The sequence below is a fragment of the Enhydra lutris genome, unplaced genomic scaffold, assembly GCF_002288905.1.
Source record: "Enhydra lutris kenyoni isolate GAN:26980312 unplaced genomic scaffold, ASM228890v2 scaffoldscaffold1, whole genome shotgun sequence".
In the NCBI taxonomy this organism is placed as follows: Eukaryota; Metazoa; Chordata; class Mammalia; order Carnivora; family Mustelidae; genus Enhydra; species Enhydra lutris.
Window position 1 is genome coordinate 59,664,006 of NW_019154085.1, and position 23,319 is coordinate 59,687,324.

At 35.7% G+C, this 23,319-nt stretch overlaps 1 protein-coding gene across 2 annotated transcripts in view; it reads right to left on the reverse strand.

Moving 5' to 3' along the window:
- Positions 1-23,319, reverse strand: part of LOC111143035 (potassium voltage-gated channel subfamily H member 7) — a 488,043-nt gene that overhangs the window by 17,069 nt on the left and 447,655 nt on the right. The window contains exons 10-13 of one of the 2 annotated variants that reach the window (XM_022496465.1): positions 16,483-16,735; positions 13,321-13,526; positions 11,481-11,580; positions 2,201-2,464 (exon numbers count right to left, since the gene is read on the reverse strand). In XM_022496465.1, the coding sequence (XP_022352173.1) occupies positions 2,201-2,464; positions 11,481-11,580; positions 13,321-13,526; positions 16,483-16,735 (823 nt within the window). The remainder of the gene's footprint in view (positions 1-2,200; positions 2,465-11,480; positions 11,581-13,320; positions 13,527-16,482; positions 16,736-23,319) is intronic. The other variant, XM_022496473.1, reaches the window with a different exon arrangement.

Below are 23,319 nucleotides of genomic sequence, written 5' to 3' on the forward strand. Positions count from 1 at the left end.
ACCAAAAAGGTGCTCTTCTGTTAGGTTCAGCATGGCAAGTGCAGGAATGTGAGTAAATGAAATTTCCTACTGATTAAACTAAAATTTGTGGGGATTTAGTAGTTTGCCCTGCAACTGTTGGAGCTATACCCTACACAGTATTCAATTTCTTGAATATCCCATAATATGTCACCTTAACAAATCATTAAGAGATAAAATTTACCATGAATGAAGTTTTAGAATTCTCCATTAGTTGGTCAGATTAATTAACCAGGTTAACTATGTGTCACACTAGTCAACTCTGTATGACATCAATTATTTTATTCAATTGACATGAATATTTAGCTACACATTTTCATTCAAGGTAAGGATTTATTATTTGAATAGGGACTGAGTTGTACATTTTTGGAAATTAAAAATTTGTAGATATTAAAATTATTTGTTAGGATACTTTTTTTTTTTACCCTGCATGAAGAATAGCTAATTAAAAATAATTGGAAGAAGCGGCCAAGAAAAATACAAGATGAAGGGCATGCGAACTCACTGTCAGCAAGAGTCATTACAAAGTAAAATAAAGTCCCCAAAATACATCTTTAATGACTTGTCACTTGAGACTCCAAAACTCAAGAAGAAAACAACAAAAAGTACTTTAAAAAAAATCATGTCCACATGCTGCTGACTTTTGGAGAAGTAGAGATGGTTTAGTGAGCTCTTCAGAACTTCTGACTTCCATAATACAACCTTTTCCTATTTTTAGTACTTCCCAGAATCCGATTTCATAAATAACTAAAATGGGACATTTGGTAATCACATCTAATATTCCATTCTTCCATTGTGATAAATGAGGCACTATTTTCATTCACTTCATCAAGATTTTAAATTGTCCAGAGAACATTTGCATATATTCTTAGCTTACTTCAACATGGGGTCATTGCAAAAGCTGATTTGCTAGCATAGGGAAAGTAACTCTGGAAAAATGTGAAGCCTAAACATCCTAGATTCAATAAACTACTGTTGTCAGATATAGTCACTTCAAATAATGGTGACAAAGTTAGGTAATATTTATTTACTCGGTGCCATAATTTTGCTATCTTGCCAGGCCAAGACCATTTTCCTTTCGTTTCTGTTATATTCTTTTGATTTTTTTTGGACTATACATTCTTTATCTCTACATTTTTATATATCCATTTATACATATGCATTTTATATATACATTCAGTGATTAAAAATTTACAAAATAAAATCTATGAGAAACTACTAAACTGAGTTAGGGATTTTATTTCAGAGAAAGTGATTTATGCATGTTACCTTGTTCAATAATGACAATCAATTAGTTGGTTAGAAAATGTTATTTTGTTTGAAAGATGAGCAAGCTGAGCTTAGTGGGGTCTGTCAAGTCACTTATTCAAAGAAATAAAGGGAGCAAGTGAACAAAGCAAATAAAGGGAGCTGGGGTTGGAACCCAAGCAGTATGACCCACACCTGTTCTTGAACCCACCTAAAAAGGTTAGAGTTAATGAGATCTGCAGCTCTAGCTCCCGTTTTGCTGAGTTAATTGTTCCTCCATGTGATAGTTCTTACCTTTTCCTGTTTCGCATCCTTTAGACCAAATTTGCATACATTAATCAAACATCATTCTCCGTCTCATGCATCTTTTCTACAATAAAACCCATATATTTGTGTATTCCTTCTCGTAGAGATGTTAAACAAATGTGTTTAAATGAGTTAGGTAAAGAGCATGATTTATTTAGGGGCATTTCTCCCCATTTGCTCATAATTCCTAGAAAACTGAAATTCTTTTTGGTGTTTATTGTACTGTTACCATACTGGCCAAGAAAATGACTGGGTTGGGGGTGAGGAGTGGGTACAGAGGTTCTTATACATATATAAGAATTAACTGGTTAGCTCTCTTGAAATACTCAGTAATCCCAACTCCCTGTCAGAATCGTTACAATAGACCTTCCCACGATATTCTATGTGGCATTATGTTAAATCTCACTACCACAAAAACCTCTTACGCTATCAATGTTTAGGAATAATTAACACTCTTCCAGATTTACACAAATGCTTTATACATGACCTGAGATCTGAACTCTGCAAATATTTCATGAAGTTGTAAACAGATTAAATTAACGTGAGTACAGTTATTTGTTTGTGAGAAGGCGCCATTTCACAATTAGCACCCTAGGGGGACAATCTGATTCCTGAGAACCTTGATTACCTTTGGAAGAGTGACTTCTTTTATCTATGTGAATTCTTCCTGAGGTGGGTACTGTTTCTTCAAAATTGAGTCCAGCTGCTTTCCCCACTCCTGCAGGAGAATCTGCTATTCCTGAGAAGAGAGGCTTTTGTTCATCATCAATGGAGGAGATGAAAGATGAAGATCTGCTTTTTTTCTCTTCAAAGTGCTTCTTGGAAATCTGATAATGTCTTATGGTATCTACAGAGTCTTCAGGACCATTTGCACTCTTCCCTTTGCTAAAATCTATTAAAAAAATTATTTTATAGGAGATAATCAAACGTGAGGTTCTATGCATGTTATATTTCCTAACTATACATAAACTACATTTTTAATGGTTACGTTCTTTAAATAACTGTAACAAAGAATTTTCTTTAGGGGCATCTGGGTGGCTCAGTTGGTTAGGTGTCTGCCTTCAGCTTGGGTCGTGATCCCAGAGTCCTGGGATCAAGTCTCGCATCCCTGCATTGGACTCCCTGTTCAGTGGGGAAGCCTGTTTCTCCCTCTCCTTCTGCATGCTCCTCCCCCTGCTTGTGTTCTTTCCCTCTCTTTCTGTCAAATAAACAAGTAAAATCTTTCAAAAAAATAAAAATAAAAAATAATTTTAGGGGAGCCTGGGTGGCTCAGTGGGTTAAAGCCTCTGCCTTCGGCTCAGGTCATGATCTCAGGGTCCTGGGATTGAGCCCCACATCAGGCTCTCTGCTCAGCAGGGAGCCTGCTTCCCTCTCTCTCTCTCTGCCTGCCTCTCTGTCTACTTGTGATCTCTGTCTGTCAAATAAATAAATAAAATCTTAAAAAAAAACAAATAAATAAAATCTTAAAAAAAAATAATAATTTTATTTAAAACCACCAGGAAAGTTGTTTATTCTCTTTTCCCCATTGAGAATGTAGCTACTTAAGGAAAATCTTTTCTTGATTTAAAAACATTGATTATCTTAATGAAATACACTGTGGTAGAATTAAAAGAATATCTGCAATATTAATAATGTTTACATCTCAGAATAAAAACCCTGTAATTTATAACCTTATTTATACATGCTCAATAGTCCTTTGTATTCTTAAAATCTGGTCCACTGTCTCTTTAAGGAAATGAAAAAAGGAGGGAAAATGTGTCCTAATTCTAAAATATCACGATTATGCAGGCTGTTTGTTTTTAGCCACATGCCCTCTCATGTGGCAGCCAGTCATGTGTTGTGAAGGTCAAAACCAGAAGCTTCCTTGTAGTAAAGGCTGATGGGATGAATTTCAACCTTAGTTCAATATATGTAATGGCCTTGACATTCCAGGAAGTTTGGTAGTGGAGCATACTGCAAAGAATATAAAGCTTAAATATAGTAATTAAGGTGGGTTTACCTAATCACATTAAAGCCAGTAGTGCATATTGGCTGTTTTATACTGAAATGTCAGGATAATTTTAGCTCTGAAGGTTGTTTTAGAACATATTTCAGCAGGAAAAACTCAAAAAGACAAATCCCAGAACTTATTTCCATTAGTGTCTTGGGGAGACAATATAATTCTCCATCTGGTAACTGCTAATAACTAACTAACACAACTCCAGAAGGTGTAGTATTTTTTAGAGAAATGGTTAAGATAGTGTCCCCATCTACTCTATGCCTGGTTGTGCTTAGTCTATTATTTATAGAAGTCCAAATGAGCTGATTTAAGCCACTCCAGAGAAACTTCCAATTATTTAAAAAATATGTATCATAATTTAAAATATGAGAAGCCAGAAAACAGCCCGAGGTAAAAATGAAGAGCGTTAAAAATCAACTTTATGGGTGCCTGGGTGGCTCAGTGGGTTAGGTGTCTAAGTCTTGATTTTAGCTCAAGTCATGGTCTCAGGGCCATGATATTAAACCCACATGGAGCTCTGAGTTCAGTGGAGTCTGCTTCAGATTCTCTCCCTCTCCCCTGCCCCTCCCCTGCTTGTGCCGGTGCACCCGTGCATGCACACACACTCTCTCTCTCATATAAATAAATAAATCTTTTTAAAAAATCAAGTTTATGTGAAATTGTTATTAAGGAGTTAGTTTATATCCTGTCAATTAAATGTAGCAAAAACTGATTGTTTATTTTCTTTAAAATTTCATGCGTGCTCAGTGATTTTATCATTGCTGAGAAGATCACAGACCTTTCCAGTTTCCCTTCCTTCCTTCCTTCTTTCCTTTTTTGAGAGAGAGAGAGAGAGAGAGAGCGAGGGCACCCGATGCAGGGCTGGATCTCAAGATCCTGACAAATAATGACATGAGGCAAAAGCAAGAGTCAGCTGGCTGCTTAATTGACTGAGCCACCCAAGCACCCCTACCAGTTTCAAGAACTGTGGACACATTGGTTGCTCAGCGTTACTTACATTTCCCCACTCAACCACTAATGTAATTGGCTGTAAATTTTCGGATCAGCATTTCCTTTTCTCTCCAATGTCCCTGACACAGTCCTCCTTAAACTTCTCAAGTTCATTATTATCATCTCATCCTCTGTTTTCTTTGGTTTTAACTTCTTCCCTCTTGAAAATTTGGTCCACATTCCCGATTTTATAGACATATCTCATTCCTCAAAAAATAATCATTTCCAGTTTTATGGTAGTAAATGTAAGGGGAAGAAAAAAAAAAGCTTCACTGTTCTAACTTGTCCTCACACCTGCTTAGTGACTTGCTGCTCCTGAGTACACCTTTGTGCAGTTTGGGCACCAGTGGGATTCGAGTCAGTGCAGGCTTCTCATCTTCCTGAGAATGCCTGAGAATGCCACTGCATGGAGTCTTTTCCGGTATACTCAAATGTAAACTGAATTAACCATTACTTCTTGTGCCTCCAATCTAAGTCTGGAGAGTGCTAACATGGATCTTTGCAATGAATGTACATCACAAATTATGCAACCATTTTGTCTTTTTGGCTTGAGAGGTCTTAGGAGTTCTCTGTAGATTTTTCAGTCCTCACACATAGTAGAATGTTCTGTCCTACCTGCCACCTGGGCCTTGCTCGGTCTTTGTTTACTAAGTATGACTTGATTTTGGATGCCAAGGGACAAACTCATCAGTTGAGAGATATTTTTCGGTTGAATTATAACTTGCTGATTTCAACTCAGGACAAATATTCATAAAATGTGGTGGATGAGGGATCATGATTTCATTCTCTAGTAAAATGGAACAGATTACTTTATATACATAGTCTCTAAATTCTATAATAAAAATTCCAGGTAAAAGCAGAATCACAAGAGAAGAAGAAAGAGTCTGATATCCTTGAACTGTTCTAATTCATAAGGAGAGTTACTCTACATTTATTTATGTGTTCATGCCCCTGGATGATGAGCCATCTGCTTCCCAGAACCCAGGCCACACAGACAGTTTCTTTAATACAGCCTCGCTGCAGCCTTGGTTTTCTATTCCTTATTAGAGAAATCAAAACTTCATATTCTATCACTGAAAATCAAAGTTGAAATGACAATCTATTTGTGGATTAAAAATCGAAACTGCTCAGGGTTAGGCTGGAGGTTGGCTGAAGGAATACATGAACTTAGGCTAAAATGCATTATAATTAGCCTCCAGGTACCTCTAGGTTTTGATGGCCTGTTCCATTTCTGCCTTCTTCTAGTTAAAGTGAATTATTTGATAGATATTAAATAGTATTAGGTACTGTTTATTCTTGATACCAATTTTTTTTTAAGATTTATTTATTTATTTATTTATTTGACAGACAGAGATCACAGGTAGGCAGAGAGGCAGGCAGAGGGAGAGAGAGGAGAAAGCAGGCTCCCCGCTGAGCAGAGAGCCCCATGTGGGGCTCGATCCCAGGACTCTGGGATCGTGACCTGAGCCGAAGGCAGAGGCTTTAACCCACTGAGCCACCCAGGTGCCCCAATACTAATTTTTTTCTTAAGGCTATTCTTATCCTAAGTAGAAATAGTATTCTACAGGCAGCAAGGGAAGGGAGTTTTTACTTTTTCTCTTTTGTTGGAAGTGAGATTGTATAATCACTTCTGTTAGCCATCATTTTACAAAGAAAAATTTTCGTCTGTTTAATTAAACCTCAAATTTGCTTTCTGATTTAGATGATTAAAAACTTTTTTTTTTTTTTTTAAATTCCTTGTTTCTGGAGGTTGACAGTTCACCTCCTCACAATTCTAAAGCATTTGTGATTTACCTTGTGGATGTCTCTCTTCAGACTGAATTCAAGAGCACAGGACAAGAGTGTCTTGATGGAGTAGTTGACCCATCCATCTTAAGTATGATAATATAACATTCTTCTATTTCAAACAATCTAGAAGCAAATGCTTCCTCACTCCATCTTTTATGGAGCCTTTATTTCAGATTAATTACCATTTTTATTTTTCAGACTCAGTAGATAGATCCAAATTTTGGTCAAAAAGAGGCACTTAATGTGTCCTGCCCTGTCAGCATTTGATATTAGATTTCCTACTGGTAACAGTTTTAAAATAAACTGAGCATTTAGGACCAGAAGCTTTTTAAAAAAAAAGTTATTTCATTAAAAATAGAGTTCTAAAATAAATTTCTTCAATTGATTTCAAATACCTTAGTTCCTCTCTAGCTTCAAGGAATGTTAAAAGGGGACCAATGTCATTTTTCTATACAAATTCAAGATAAAAACATTTAAACTATCTTAAAAAATTAAAGCAAATTACATTTATGTATCACTAAAGTGGATATTAAAAGCTAAGTATTATTTGTTATTGGAGAAGATGTTCCTAAGAGATGCCAAAGTATAATACCAACATTTTTAAGGCTTAAATTAATAGAATTAAACCACTTTTATTACATAAAAGTAGGTTCAACAATGTATATATTTACTCCATACTTCAATAATTTTCATACTACTATACTACTTTGATACTGCATTTTCTGTCCATAGAAAGAGTTGTGCAGAATATTCCAAATATTTGGTCACAAAACCCCTATTGGTTAAAAGATACATATGTGTGTATGTGTGTGTATCTTATGTGTTATTATACATGCTATTATACTAATATATTATGTATAATATATAACAGTATAATAGTATAAACTGTATGCAACATAAAATCTTAAATTATTATTCCTATCACCCAATGAGTGAATCATATTGGTATACTCTGAAGTAAGTACAATCCAACTTTGAAGACTACTTAGAGACAACTTGTTTGGCATTTTCCAAATGAGTCTACCTCATTTACTTCTGTTCTGCCCAACCATTTTATTTTATTTTATTTTTAAAGATTTATTTATTTGACAGACAAAGATCACAAGTAGACAGAGCAGCAGGCGGAGAGAGAGAGAGGAGCAGGCTCCCCCCTGAGCAGAGAGCCCGATGTGGGGCTTGATCCCAGGACTCTGGGATCATGACCTGAGCCCAAGGCAGAGGTTTTAACCCACTAAGTCACCCAGGCGCCCCTGCCCAACCATATTAATAAGTCCTTAACAAAGGCCACTAAATAGGTCACTGAAGCATCATTTTTGTTCTTCACTTTCTGAAACAATGACTTTACTTCCATCTCAGGAACTGTAGGACCTCTTTCTACAATGGTCTTAGTTAAGTTGGGCAGTTCCAGGGCACTTACAGTCCAGAATTTGAAGAAAGAAAAGAACTACTTGAAGATTAAATGAACAAACATACAACAAGAGGTCCTCAAATTCACAGCTAAACTAACAACTTTCTCTTGTTGAGAAGTAGGTTTATTTCATCAGAAGAAATGGGAAGCTCATGAGGACAAAGCACCTTCATCAACAAATTAATTTTAAGAGATAAGTGATCCACAATGCTAACTTCTATTTTGTTCAAGTCAGCTTGCCAGAGATTCTATGTACCTTTTCTTTTTAAATGTATCTTTTTGAATGTAAGCTCCTTAACAATGTGTAGCTGGCATGATTGGAAGGGGTGGGAGGTGGTAAGGATTGAAGCCTGAAGAGTTCTGGTGCCTTGAGTAGGTAGTGAGTGGCAGTGTAGGACTCAGCCTTTGTCTGTTTCCAAAACCAGTCCATATGTTCTTCTATCTGGTTCTCGATGCCTCTGCTAAGTGATTCACAGTCATCAGCACTCTTGGTTGTCTGCTTTCAAGGCAGTGTTTCACACGAGCAGTAAACTAACTAAAATAATCAATGCACTGCATGAGCAGCTTTTAGTTTATGTACCCCATAGCATTTAGCATCAATAATTTTCTGAAAGTTCTCTGTTCTTTATACTTATGTACGTGTTTTTCTCCTATACATTGATTCTACATCAAGATATGTATAGAATGAGTGTTCTGCCTTTAGAACATTAAAGTGGGACAATGGGGACTAGATTGTTTCCAGCAAATTTATATACTTGCTGTAGCACCATGGAGTCCTGACGACTAGAATGGGTTCTCAAATTCTGGATGACTGGAGTTAATTGTGTCTTCACATTGCCAAAATCATGCTTACTTATTGACACACCAGGAAACTTCAAAGAGCTGCAGGCAGGCAAATCCCTTACTATGTATAGTTTATATAAAATAAGTCTCATAGACTAAGTCTGTGATTAAAGAAAAGTTTTAGAATCAATAGAAATGTCTAGTTGCATGAGCACAACACATTGTGATATGGTCTCAGGGCCTTATCAGGAGATTAAAACATTAGATTATCTAGCTTGAGAATGAGGAAAATAAACAAGATTGAAAGGAGATTTAATAAATCTTCAAGTGTACCTGGAACATTATTGTATAGACAACATTTTCAAGTTGTTCTTCATATTCAGCGAGAAAAAAATAAGAGATTAACTTTAGGATAAGAGATTTTGATTAAGCCTACAGAAGAACAGCTTGAGAGTAATGGTTCTGATTTTAGAAAAAGTTACCAAGAGAATAATGAAAGACACTGCAGAAATAAATTATCACCTATTTGAGTGGTTTATTGTTCCTCAATCAGCCAGAGGACTCAACAATTAGCCCAATTCAACAAATATGTATCAACCATTCTTTGTTAAAGGAATCTGCAGTTTGATACAGAAAAAGGACAATAAATATTAACCACTGTGCAGGGCAAATCTGCATATTTGGGGAAATCTAGAGAAGAATTCATATTGAGGAGCATCTCTCTACTTGCTAGATAAGATGCTGCCCAATTCATGAATTGCTTATAAAGCCAATTACATTTTAGAGAAAGAGTTTAAGTTGAATTTATCATTGGAGATATATCATTGGAGATGATGAGAAAAAGGTAATTTTGGTTGACAAAAAAGTGGTGTGGTGTGGTGTATGGGCCTGTGTTTGACAATAGGAGGTAAATTCTGATTAAAGGAATGATATAAGCAAAAAGGCAGAAATGATTTACTTGGAAGAGAAGGCAGTTTAGTTTACTGGAAGTGTAGAGGAAGCTGATGTGAAGTGTAGATGAGCTGCCCTAGGGAGAGAATTCAGAGAGAAAGGGGCCAAAGAGAGAACTTGGATAAAGTCAAAAGGAGAAAGAGAATCAAAAGGAAGATGCTTACATTCTATTCATTGATTGATTCACTTTTTCAACAAATATTTGCTAAATACTTGTTATGCGACAAGCACTAAAGTTACAGGTAACTAAATATTTCCCATCTCCATGGAGTTTAGAGTCTAGGGGCAAACAACATTGATTACATAATGATGCAAATGGACACAGAAGTACAACTGGAATTAATACTGCAAAATAGAGGAGCTGTTGGGAGAAAAACAGGTTAGGGTAGTTGAGGGAAGGGAAGTCCTTGGAGGGTAAGTCCTTTAAATATGTGCATGACATAAACATAAATGCATTTAGAAAAAAAAAAAAAATCACCAGTGGTCCTGTGTAAGGAATAGATGAGAGAGGGGCAGGCCAGATGTGAGAGGTGAGTTAAGATGTTCTTTCACTATTCCAGGGATAGATTAGGGAAGCTTGGTCCAGAGTTGTGGCTAAGAAGATAGAGAGAAGTGAACCAAAAAGGACCTAGTTTGAAGACTAAATGAAGATATATTGGAGAAGCAATAACAAGATTTGTTGCCAGAGTTGATGGAAAGGTTGAAAAAAGGTCATCTCCTAGATAGATACCTGTCTAGATATCTGGTTTGGGCAATTGGTTGGGTGGTGGTTCCATTTAGAGACATGGCAACTCATGAAGAGACTGGTTTCCAGAGGGACATCATGAGTTCAATTTAGGAAATTTTGAGTTTGAGCTGCCTTTGAGATTTCAAGTTAATGGTTTAACAGGCAACTGGATATATGAAATTGAAGCTCAAATGGTCTGGGATTAAAATGTAAATATTCACATCCCTTATGTGAGAATATAATTAAACAATATAAATGAGATCACCCTTAAAACGTTTGAACGTTTGTACAGAATGAGGAAAGAGGAGGCCTAGAGTCACACCTTGAGAAATTCTAATAACTAATAACTGGTTTAGAAGATAATGATCCTGTAATTCTCTTCAGGGAATTACTGAGCATTAGAAGGAAAATTGTAAGAATGCAGTACCACAGATGCTAAGAGAAGAGTATTCAAGAAAACAAGGGGGCTTGTTCTGCTGAGAGCCAGATAAGGTTTAGACTAGAATGCTTGTTGGATCAGCCTGGGGTAAGAGTGGAGACTTCTTCAGGAAAACCTTCTCTTATTTCCCCAAGCATAATTAAATATACCTTCATCTGGATTTCCATTGAGGTATGAGGTTATTCTGTTACACACCTGCTATTTTTATTCAAAATTACAAAGGGTGTTCCATTTCCCTTCCTATAGAAGATAGGGGCTGTTTTTACACAATTAGTTCCTCAGTAATTGAGTAGTTCTTTAAAAATGTGAAATGTTAAATATTCTTTGAATACATGAGTAAAACATAAAGAATAGTTAGAGGGGGAGAAAAAGGCAGAAAGGACAAGAATTGGCAACTCTGTCAGAGTATAAGGATGAAGAGATCTATCAAATACCATCTTCATCTGCATCATACATATGAAAGGACAGAGCACTCAGGCTGCAACAAGGGTCTTCCCTCCAGAACATTCTGTTTAGGAGCCCAAGTGTAGTTATTCAACTGGGATTAATTGGTCTCCTTTTAAAATTTTTCTCTTTTTCTTTTTTCAACCAACCTATATCTCTATCTGTGATGTCTCTGTAGATATCAGATGGCTTTGCTGAAAGACATAGTTAAGAGCTATCGATAAGTAACCCTATCTTTAGGTCCTGGAAAAAGCAAAGGATTTGCTTTTCTAAAACCTGAATGAAACTCACCCTTGAAATCAGTAGTAAATGAGCATCTAGTAAGAAGAGCTAATAACCACATGTTGTACATTTAAACTTTAGAAATAAAATGAATTACCTTTGTCTCCCTCACTATCAAATGAGAATTTCCTTCTCCGTAGTTTACAGTTGTCTCCTTCAGAATCATTCACGGACTGTGATCGTAGTAAGAGATCAGCCTTTGTTAATGGACATGAAGATAAAATGGAAGATTATTCAATTTGAACATAATGTATTATCAGTAAGTTCTTTACTATTTCACATCATTTCTACCACTTGAGACTTAATTATTAGATTGCAGGCAAGCAGCTACAATACTTTGCTTCCTGGTTGTCTCTAAATTATAAAATGGACTGATAGAATAATTCTAGTAGTTTCACCATCTGATGAGGAAATCATAGTTGTAGAAGTTATTTATCAGAAGTGTTTGGGGATAACGTTGTCAACATTTAGAGACAACGTATTCTTTCATGTGGAATGTATTTTATGTAACTTGGTAAAGTTAAAATAAAAATAATAATTAAAAAATTGCAGAATCTGTATTACTGCAGAGAAAAAAGTAAAAGTTAATTACAACTAGCTTGATGTTTAAATACATGGTAATGATTGCAAAGTCAAATTTCACAACAATAAATATAAGGTTAAATTCAATGAACACTGTGCTTTAGGCATTTTATTATTTTGTTATTGTAGTCCCTATTTTTGTATTCCCTATTATTGTTTTCTCAGTTCTTCGTTCTTTCCTCTTTGGAAAATATTATCATTCTTGTAATAAAAATGGAAGCTCCCAAATAAGTAAAACCAATGGAAGCTCCTGTTTTATTTGGTTGCTGCTTAAACTTTTTATGTAAAGAAGTTATCTTGTTTTTTAAGGCAAAATCAGAAGGAATTTGGTCACATGAAACCGAGATCTTAATAAGGTACTGAATTCATAAAAAAAAGAACACATATGCATTTGGTAACTTGAACCTCTTATCATCGAGGTATTTTTCAACTTCTCAGTATTTTGAAAAGAAGCAATTATCTGAGTTGATGCTTCAGGTTATTAAATGGTACCCTGGTGACTTTACAAGCTTATCCTCTTTCAGTCTTTCACAGTAGCTGGGAATGACTGTAACTCTGGGAGAATAAAATCTACTACCTAGTTAGCATTTAGTTAGCATTAAAAACAACAACAACAACAACAACAACAAAACACTTGAAAGTGTCAAAAGCCCCAACATTTGGTTTCTGCAAAAAGCTATTTAGAATCAGAGCTGGGGTAATGGGGTTTGGGGGAGAAATGGGAAGGAATAAAACTAGTGGTAAATTGTAGGCTGCAATTCTGTATCCTTAAAATAGTGATAAGTCATAAAGACACATTTTCATAGTAGAAGAGAGTAAGGGTTACAAGAGTTACACTAATTTTGATTTGGGTTGAAGCCTGATTAATTTATACTTCTGTGATTTGGATATTGTGTGACATGCAGACCTAAACTTGAATGAGTTTAATATTTTCCATTATTATTGAAAAAACCTTGCTAACCAGTATGTGAGGTAAGTAATAGCTGGGAGAATATTTTAACCCCTGTGTAAAATAAGCTCTTCTAGTTGACTTTCAACAGCCTAGGATGACCCATTTCCTACAAAGAACTGGTATGCACAGTATAAACCAAGTCCATTTCAAATCCAGTGTGTCAACCAAGATTTCCTGAAAGGTCAAATTTAATTGACCTCCTTAAAGTTATTCAGTATATTTGAAAGTAATTAGAGGGAATTCCTTCCCTCTAATTTATAAATTTCAGCATGAAGTTGGCTTTTCCAATTCAGAATTGGTAAAGTTTTGTTACATTTTGCTTGATCTTTCAGAAGTATTTTGGTGATCCAAGAATAAAATAAAGTGTCATAAGTATAAAAATAAGGAAACTGTTAATATATACCTTTGCACTTTCATGTCTTAGGTTAAAAGTCAACTCTAGGTTTGTGAGAAAATGATCAGAAAACTCAGGGTACATATCCAAAACTTCTAACAAGTCTTCTCTCTGGATCTTATGCAAGTCACAGTATGTGAGAGCTCTCACATCTGCGTTAGACTTTCCAGGTTTAGCATAAAGATGAACCATTTCTCCAAATATATCGTTTTTTCCTAAAAAAAAAAAAAAAAAAAAAAAAAGAGGTAAAAAGAGTCTGAACTTAATGTTTTCTTCCTAAAAGTACAAGGGGACCACTGACCAATCCTTGGACCAAGGACTTCAAATGGAAAATCCCATGGCCAACAGACACTTGGGCAGCAAAATTCCAGTATACTCTGCTGACTGCCTCAGTCACGTCTGTTTGCTGAGTGGAATTTTACCTCTTAACATACTGGTACTGGTATAATTCCTATTATTTCTGGTTTTTATTCTTTGGCCAAGCTTCTAGAAATGCAGCAAACATGATTTTAGTCTGCTCTGCCCTGTATGGCTAGCAAAGGGTCTTGCCATATAGTAGGTGTGGTTTAATTTTGTCAATTGAGGAATTTGAAAAAGGTGGCAGTGGGTCAGATTCACAAACTTTCTATCTCAGGATGGTCTGGTGGTGGGGGGATGTCAAGCACGAGGGTAGAGTGGAATGTTTTCAACACTAAGAGAACTAGGTGTATAATTTGAACATACCTTGTTCCCTTTAGTAATCACTTTAAGATTTGCCCTTGATGAATTTGTGCAATTGTTTAATAAATCTAGTTTTATTTATAGTCTTGCCTTTTTACCAACTGGCCTTTATTCTCCAAGTGTGTCCTTCTTGTTTTCTTGCCAAACTGAGATTATTTCAGTATCCGGCTTCTGATGGGTCCGCCTCATCTCCTCAGCCTAGTCACATGCCACTTGCTTTTCCAGGATTTGTTCAATAATGAGGATGATGACAGCAACAACAAATGCTTACTGAGATTTAAGTAGGTGCCAGGCACTGTGTAAAATGCTTAGGTGAATTATCTCATTTAATCCCTAAAATAACCTCATAAAGAAATTACTACTTATTATCTAAATACTATGACTATGGAAAGAAGATTAGAGAGGTAAACTGATTAGGTCAAGGTCACCTACTTAAGTGGGTGAAGGGAAGGAGAGAGTGTCCATGATTAAATCCCTTACATTATGACTCTAGTCAAAATTTTTTCACACTTGGTATGTTTAATCTCCTTCCAATATTTTACCTGAATGTAATGGCCATTCAGATTTTTCTGTCTCTGAATGTCAAGACACTTAAAAATTATGGAATACATGCTTAATAATTACTGATAAATTATTGATCATATGACTTCTAAAGATCGTCAGTGGTAGTGTAAAATGGTCCTTTCTTATGTATATCATGAAGCTTGTTTTCAGATTTAGAAAAAAACTTTCTGGAAACGCTACGTGAGTTTTTGATGGACAAGGTTATATTCCTGACTATGGAAACTATCAAAGAGTTTTTTAAACAACAAAATTCCAATTGGTCAAAAATATCTGTAGTGTTCTTATTTTAAATGTGAATTTAATGGGGAGAAATCAGAGCATATCTCTATGACAGAAATTGACATGGGAGAGAATACATTACCTTTTTTTTTATATAAATACCTCACTTCAAACATGGAAAGAATAATCATAATTTGTGAGAATTTTAGGTGCAGATTTACATGGAAATGGGGACAGAAAAAAAGATTCTTGAAATTCTTTAGTTTTAATACTTCAGTGTAGATATTATCAAAGAAAAGCTCTCAATTAAATTCAGCATGAGCTTTGCATTTTAATTAGTTTACGTGACTGTAAATGAGCAAAAACTAAGCCAGTCAGTAGTGTACTGCTTAACTACACTTTAAAATTACTTTTTTTATAAGGCAGGAGAGCTTGTTACCTCCCTGTAGAAGCTGGGGCAGGCTGATTCTAAATCAGGAATGCAACGAAGCATGCTTCTTTCCTAGCAATGTATAGAGCAAAATATTAAGGCCAAACCTGGTGAAAGTCCAAGTTTATTATGTAGTTGCCTCCTGATTTATGTTTTTATTCTTTGTCTGCTTATTGAATTGTAAACCAAACTGTGTGTTTTGTCAATTTGGGATTTAAAGAAAACTGTCACTATAACAAAATTATCAAGATATATAGGAATTACTCAAACTTCTTCATCCTGTGCTAGGTCATACTCTGGTTCTACACAGCAGCAAAGAAAACAGACAACATCCTTGTCCTTTTTTGGATGTTAACATCAAGAATCTAGTGAAAGGAAATTGCTGATCATTTTTTTCAAATTGTTGATCATGGTCATTATTTAAATGGACCTGGATTTAATCCACAGGAAAACAAAGAAGTGCCTAAGTTCACAACTATTGGGGGTGGGTGTTCCCATGGGAGGAGTGAGGCTTAAACATCCTGGTGAGGGTGTGGGGGAGAAAAACTGATCTTTCTCTCTGCTCCTTTCCTCTTTCACACTGTTCTAATATTCCAAAGAAATCCTACAAGTTCACACTGACTAAATTTGGTTTTGAAGACACAGATTGGACAGATGGACTTTCTTTTGCACCCAAACCGGTTTAATTTACTAGTAAATTTAATCTCCTCATCAGTTTTATCCTTGACTGCTAAGTTCATAGCTCTCTATATGACTTAGGTGAGGATTCATATAATTCCATTTGATGGGATACAGCGGGTAAAAGTGAAGAGCGAATAGATGAAATTTATTTATGAAATTTAGTTCATGACAAGGCATTGGCGTATACTAGCAAGAACCTTACAATGTATACATTTATTTAAGGTGTTAAGGGATCCACATGAATCCAAGGTTCTCCAACATGAGAAGAAAAATGTTGACTGTTTTCATATATTTGGCCTCAAACACTTAAGTAGCTGCCAAGAACTAAAGAGAGTCATGGAAGTATTTACACATCAGAGAAAAAGTGAGATAGTCATGAAAACGTGCTTTCTGCAAGGTCAGTTTGACTTGGATTGAATTTTAAATAAATTAAAGTGACCTATCGTTCTTAAATAATACTGACAAATAAATGGATCCATCCTGTTTTCTATCATTTTAAGCTACGTATTGCCCCAACTAATACCTCAATTTGTCACCATCAGTTCTGAAACACTCACCCAGAATAGCTACCACAATGTCATCTTTGAGGATTTCAATGGAGCCTCTGGATAAGAAATAAAGTGCAGTGAGGACATCCCCACAGTGAACCAGGGTGTCTCCTGGAGGTGCGTGGGTCGTCTTGAACTTCATTGCCAAAGCTCTAAGGCAACCTTTACTTGCCCCCCGAAAGGCTTTGCAGTTTTGCAGCAAAGTCTGGTTGAGATGTAGGCAAATGTCCGCTTGTAAACATTCTGGGAAACCCTTTAGGACCTGGGGAAAAAAAATAAAGAGTTTCATACTACCAGTGCACAGGGTACCTCCACCTGAGAAGTAAAGTATATTTCTTGCTCACAGAACTGTGGGTGTAGTCATTGCCACACGAGTTCTTACAATGCTTCTACCTCGCCTACCTCAGTGAATACTTGGTTTGCTAAACATGTCAGAATTTTAACTCAAAGACTTGTTCTCTGAATTAACTGCAGGCATTCAGACTCAACACAAATGCTGTCTCGTTACAATGTAATGCCTATGTTTCACATTGCTGCTTATTCCCTGCATTACGTTTGGTAGCACCATACTGTGCACATATGGAATGCAAATGTGACAATTAGTAAGACGTAACTAATGAAAGGTGGTACAGCTAGAAAGACAACCTTTTGAAGGAATCTCAAATCAATTTGGATCGCTGTCTCTGGTATACTTCTTAATTAGAATTAGTAAAAATAGTGATCCTGAAATAGCTATGGTATTTGTAAATGTCATAGACCAGAGAGTGCTCTTAGCTAACAGGACTTGGAATATTTATGTTTCCTATGCACACTATTAATACTAAATATTTTGATAAGCACTGAAAATAGAGAAAGTGAAGGAGAATAGCAAACATAATTTAAAAGTATAGGTATGTTTTCAGAAATGTAAATTGTGCCAAAAGTTTACAATGCAAACTTAAAGCTTCTAATAGCACAACTGTTTTGACAACTTATTCAGTGACTGATTTAAACCTTACAGAAAAGATTAAATAAAGTTTGTGACAAGTGCCACTAAATTTAAACTGAATAAAATTCTGCATTATTTTATAAAATTCCTAGTATACAATGGGCCAAAGACACTCAACTCTTGCGTCTCTGTGTGTGTCTTAGCTATTTGGGTGTCATATCTAGATTTTAATTCTCATGTTGACTTCCTCTGTCAGTAAAAATAAATCCATTTAAATGTGCTTTGGAGTAGAAGGGAGAGGCATTACGTAGTGCTTAATAATATAATTTCAGGATTTCCTTAATTTTGGGTCAACCTTGCTATTGCTATTCAATGTAGCTAAAAGTCATCATGAATTAGTTGTCCAGATAATTGGAATGCATATGGTCCATAGAGAAACTTCAAATGAGCCCATATTTGTGTTAACTTACACTTATGTCTATTGGAAATGTTAAAGCAGCCCACAGGTATACTGCTTCTGTAGGACCCCTGTGTGAGGCAATCAGTCAGACAGGCAAGGTATCATACAAACGGATCAAGGAGAGACCGAAACATGATAGCTACTACCTCCAATCTTGTTTCCTTCATTGTGGAGTCACCCACAGAGATGGGTCAAAGGTGTTTTAGAAGAAAACCCACAGAATGTGGGTTCTGGTTGTGAATTTGCCACAGGCTGACACTTGTGCAAGTCACTTCATCTATCTGTGTTTCTTTGCCAGAGAAAAAGCACTTTTTCGATTTTGAAATTTGTTGTAAGTTACCAGTAAATAGCGTGCCAATTTCTAGACACTGTATACCCAGCCCCGCACAGCTGCAGGAACTCAGACATCTATCCTGAAGTGTCTATATTACCTGGCTCAGACCCAAAATAAATGAGCCATCCTCTTCTCTGAATTCCCGGCACTCTTCTGAAATTTCTGTCCTTAACTCTATCTTTCAGACTTTGTCTATGAGACTGGACTCCTACCAGATTTCCTGCTTGGACTGAAGACCTCTCCAAAAGGATAAACTGCCTAGTCTTCGCCCTTTTCTGCGTTTGAGAGCTGGGGGGTTCTTTTCCCACTCTGTCAGATCCTAAACAACTCAGATCCTCTCACAGAGCTGACCCTCTGGTAGGTCGCTGACCCCTTCTACTGGTTTAGACCATCAACATGGGATTCTTTTACAAGTGATGCTAGACTGGAATTAAGCAAGGTTTGCACACTTTTTTTCTGAAATGGGGCCTCTTTGTCTGGGGGTGCTGTAGTAGGGAAACCCCCAGTTTACTAGTCTTCCTGCATATGATCTACTTTTCCTCCCTGAAGCCCACTGTTGTAGTCTCAGCATAATTCTGAGATGTTCCCATACAGATAAAAATGTAAAGAGCATCACACCAAGTAACAAGTTAGATATATCTATTTTTTCCTTAAGATTTGGCTATAAAAATGTACAAAATGCATTTTATATTTCACATAAATGGGGAAATGGCACTTTCTTTATAGTAGTTGGAATGAGATTAGTGAGCTTGTAGCTGCTATTTCTAGCATTTTCCTGAAGTTCCTCTGTTATACTTTCTGAGTATAGCCTGCTTATAAAGGGAAAAATTATGTATGTGTGTGGACATATGTGCACAAGGGTGTGTATGCATGCTTTGAATTGGAAGGTAAGATGAGATAGAGGTAGGGGTTACTCATTTCTCTGAGTATGTTAAGATGGCCTATGGAATTAGATAGGCATGGCTGAAGTTCCAGTTTTGACACTTACTAGTTGTGGCTTTGGTTAATTCAATTAAATTTTCTTGAGATTAAGTTTCTTCAATTGTAAAAATAATTTAATAATATCTACTTTACAGGGTTGTGTCATAATTAAATGTGATAATGTATGTAAATTATCCCATACAATGTAGTTGTCCCTCGCTTACTTCTGACTTTCTTTTCTTCTTCTTGTCATACATATTTATAGTTCCTGAAGAACTAATAAGTTCTCTTTAGTTAGAAATTGAGAGATACAACACCCATTATATTCTCCTTGATCTCTTTGGTGAATAGAAAATTCACCACTAAGTTTTTATATTCCATTGCCTCAACAGAGTTTAAGGTAACTTTTGTTTCCTGTTCTTTGTGTTAAATGTTTTGGCTTACTTGCACTTAGGTTTTCACTGTGAGTTGTCTTAAATTGTTTTTGAAAGTAGGCAGCTATGAAATCAATATAAACATGTTCTTGGAATGCCAATTCCAAGTTATTCTTAGAATAACTCACCAAACCGTAAAGGGTACTTGGGAAAGTTTTTCAACATTATTCTTTTCTCAAGTGTTCTTAAGTGTCATCTCCTAGCATTTTTCCTATCAGATATGATACCCATTGAAAAGAATGGCCTCAACTTGGAAATATCACAGAGTTTCATGGAGAAGTCTTTGCTGGCCCAGAGAGAAGATATACACACAATGGCATGAAGGACTTATCTGGATTAAAGAATTCTCCTGTGGTGTTAGCCCTTCACTAACTTTCTTAATTTTCTTAAGTTAGTTTCATAGATCACTCAAGTAAAAGTCAACAGAAGTTAATATTTAGTAAGTGAATCTCTTATTAGCTCAGAAGATTAAATGTCCTACTTAAGTTAGCTTTGGAATCTGGGGTATCCCTAAGTAAAGGGATTTTAAAAGCAGAGTTAAAAGAGAGGGATTATAGAGAATTAGAACAGAAAAACATTGGAAAGGGTGAGGAGAATAGGATAGGTTTAAGTAGTATTCATCCAAAACACCCATTTCTTGTCTTCCTTCCTACTCATTATACTTTTTTTCATCAGGTTTTGTTCCTCTGCTTAACTACCTGACATGGAACTTCTCATTCAACAGTCAAATATTAGCATTCCACCAGGCCTACCAGATCTGGTTGTAAAGAGTAGGAATGTCAAGTACACAGGTACAAACGAAGACACAGCTGGTTTAGTGATTGTTATAATTATTTCCACTACACTCTATACAACCCTTTTGTCTGTCAAGTTCTAAAGCTCTGAGGGTACACAGCACCTTTCATCGTGTCTGGAACCATTATTTATTGGGTTGATTTGATTTCAAAGACCCAGGAGCATCACCCAGAATCAAAGTCATAGCCTGCAGCTTGGAAAAGTAGCTCTCATTCTTTTAGCAAATATGTAATAAGTATCTACCTTAGCACTATACTAGGCATGGAAGCATAACAATGAAAAAAATATGTTCTGAACATATACCTGATCCTTAAGCCTTTCTCTAAATGCCCAGATTAAAAATATGTATGTATGCATGTTTAATCATATATATATATTTAACTGGATATAATAAATATAAAAATATATATTTAATCAGAATTTTCCACAGTTTGCTTTGCATGGACACTTATAGTACACATTTGGAAACTTATAGTCCTAATTGTTGTTCAAATGAATCCTCAATATACAGTTAATTAAAGGTGAATGAGAAGCTCAATTTAACTTTTCTAATATTTGCAGTTATGGCGGATTTTTAAAACTTCCTGACAGTCCAGAAAATTTTTTCAAGGCTGATAAAAATCCCATGTCTTTAATATGGTATAAGGTCATGTGACTATTTTATAAATATATAGCTAACTTTCCTTTCCTTGACTTTATGTGAATAAAACTCTTTGGGAGCCTCAACTTTATAAGACAAATGAGACAGTCTTTTAAGTGAGTTTGAAATGCTTTCTGTGATTGCTAAAAGCAATCAGCCCCATAGCTTAGTACCAAAGGACCCAAAATTTAAGGACATTCAAACAAGAATAACTTAACAACTACACAAGATAGCATTATTAAATCAAACTAAATAAAACTCCTTGAAGAAGTTATACAAAGAGAGAGAAAAATTGAAATAATTAACTATCCCATAGCAAGCACCTATCAAATATGATCAGATATTAATTCAGAAGTACTTAATTTTATACTAAACTTCCCTCAAATGTGTATCTGCTGGCACACACGTAGTGGAATAAATAGTACAATATCGTTAATATTTGCAATTTTGCGGTGTGTGAATTCAAATTTTCCCCATACTGAGCAATGAACACAAAATTTAGAAAAGAATGGAGGCTGAGGTTAATGCCTGCAATTTTTTTTTAAAGATTTTATTTATTTATTTGACAGAGATCACAAGTAGGCGGAGAGGCAGGCAGAGAGAGAGGAGGAAGCAGGCTCCCCGCCAAGCAGAGAGCCCGATGTGGGGCTCGATCCCAGGACCCTGGGATCATGACCCGAGCCAAAGGCAGAGGCTTTAACCCACTGAGCCACCCAGGCGCCCCAATGCCTGCAATTTCTGATTTGATATGAGTGTGCTCATCAAAATGGTATTTGTCTCATTTACTTTTTAATAAGTAGATCCTTAAAATAAACATATATACTTATGCCAATAAAACAATTATGGTACCTATTTTATGTAGTAGGGTTTCAATGAAAAAAAAATTTGGCCTAGGTCTATGACAATTAGAGAAATGTGTCCTGAGATTCAGTCAGTGGAATCTGAGAAGAATATTAATAAATATTAATTAAGATTATTATTGTTGTTTTTTTTATATGAAACTACTGTATCATCCTTCAAGGTAGGGGCCTACTTTCTTTTGGATATTGCTCTGGAAATAGTTCTTTTATAATCAAATTACAATACAACTTTATCTTTCAACAGTAACTAAATATCCTGTGGGTAGGGCAGGTGATTTATAGCCTTAAAACCATGAATTTCTTCTGTGCCCAGCAGTTTAAGATTTCCTTTTATTCTATGAGCCTTCATGCTCCTGGCTCCACCCCATGTGATTAAAGAAAGGCAAAAGTTGCAAGAGAGAAATTTGTTTCCTCATTCAACTTTTACCTGTATGCTGATAGATAAGGATTTTCAAATAAAATTAAATATTCACAATATACTGACAATAAACTCCATTATTCTTTCCTCACATTTAAGACACACACCTTCAATGTTTGCTGTCTCTTAGCTTGGGTTGCAAAATGCTCTTTTATGGTGGGTACACTTTCTAGCTTCCATTAGAAGAGGATCAACAATGGAGTTTTTCACCACAACTCTCTCCGGAGACCATCCATGTTTTTTGAAACACTCTATTTACTTTAGAAAGCATCAAAATATATTTTCTTATAGACACCCCCATCCAGATAATATTGAAAGTTTGATTTATGTTGTAATGAGTGGTTTCTGATTTGTTTCACTTAGTGTAGCTGTAGAGGGAGATATTCTTAAAGGCAGGCTGAGATGGGCACCATGAGGAAGGCAGTCTGAGTGTGTTAAATGATTCCCCTAAACAGCAAATTAATCATACGAACAAGTTTGGTAACTATGAAAACTGACATTAGGAAATTTTCCAAGGAAATTCTCTGGTTCATTAAATACACTTAGATCTTGACAAATTAGGATTAGACAAAACACAAATGAATACTCCCTATGAAACACTAAACCTCAAGTGTGATTATCAAATAGATGATGCAAGTAATATATTAAATCTTGAGTCTCTGCCCTAGAGCACAGCCTTAATATTTTATAGCATTTTCTGATTCTAAGAGAATCATTGTTTGCCATGTGGGCATTCAGCATTTGGTAAATCTTTACCACTTACAAGATACCAAACCTTGCTCTTTGTTGTTTTTAAGAGCTAAGGTATTCCCTAATTTTGAGGTCATCCCAGATCATATTATTGCTACGGTTATAATTTATTGTTAAGGAATAGGAAGCACACGTTTTTCATGTTTCCTTGGGGATTACATGTTTAATACATCTACATCATGTTCAGTCAGTGGTCATGATAGGTGGGTTCTTTTAGCAGTTTTAAGCACTTAAGTATACATAGCCCTAGTCTGAAGGTCAAACTGCTTTGCTATCTGCTCTCTTATTTTACCTTCACATGGCTAA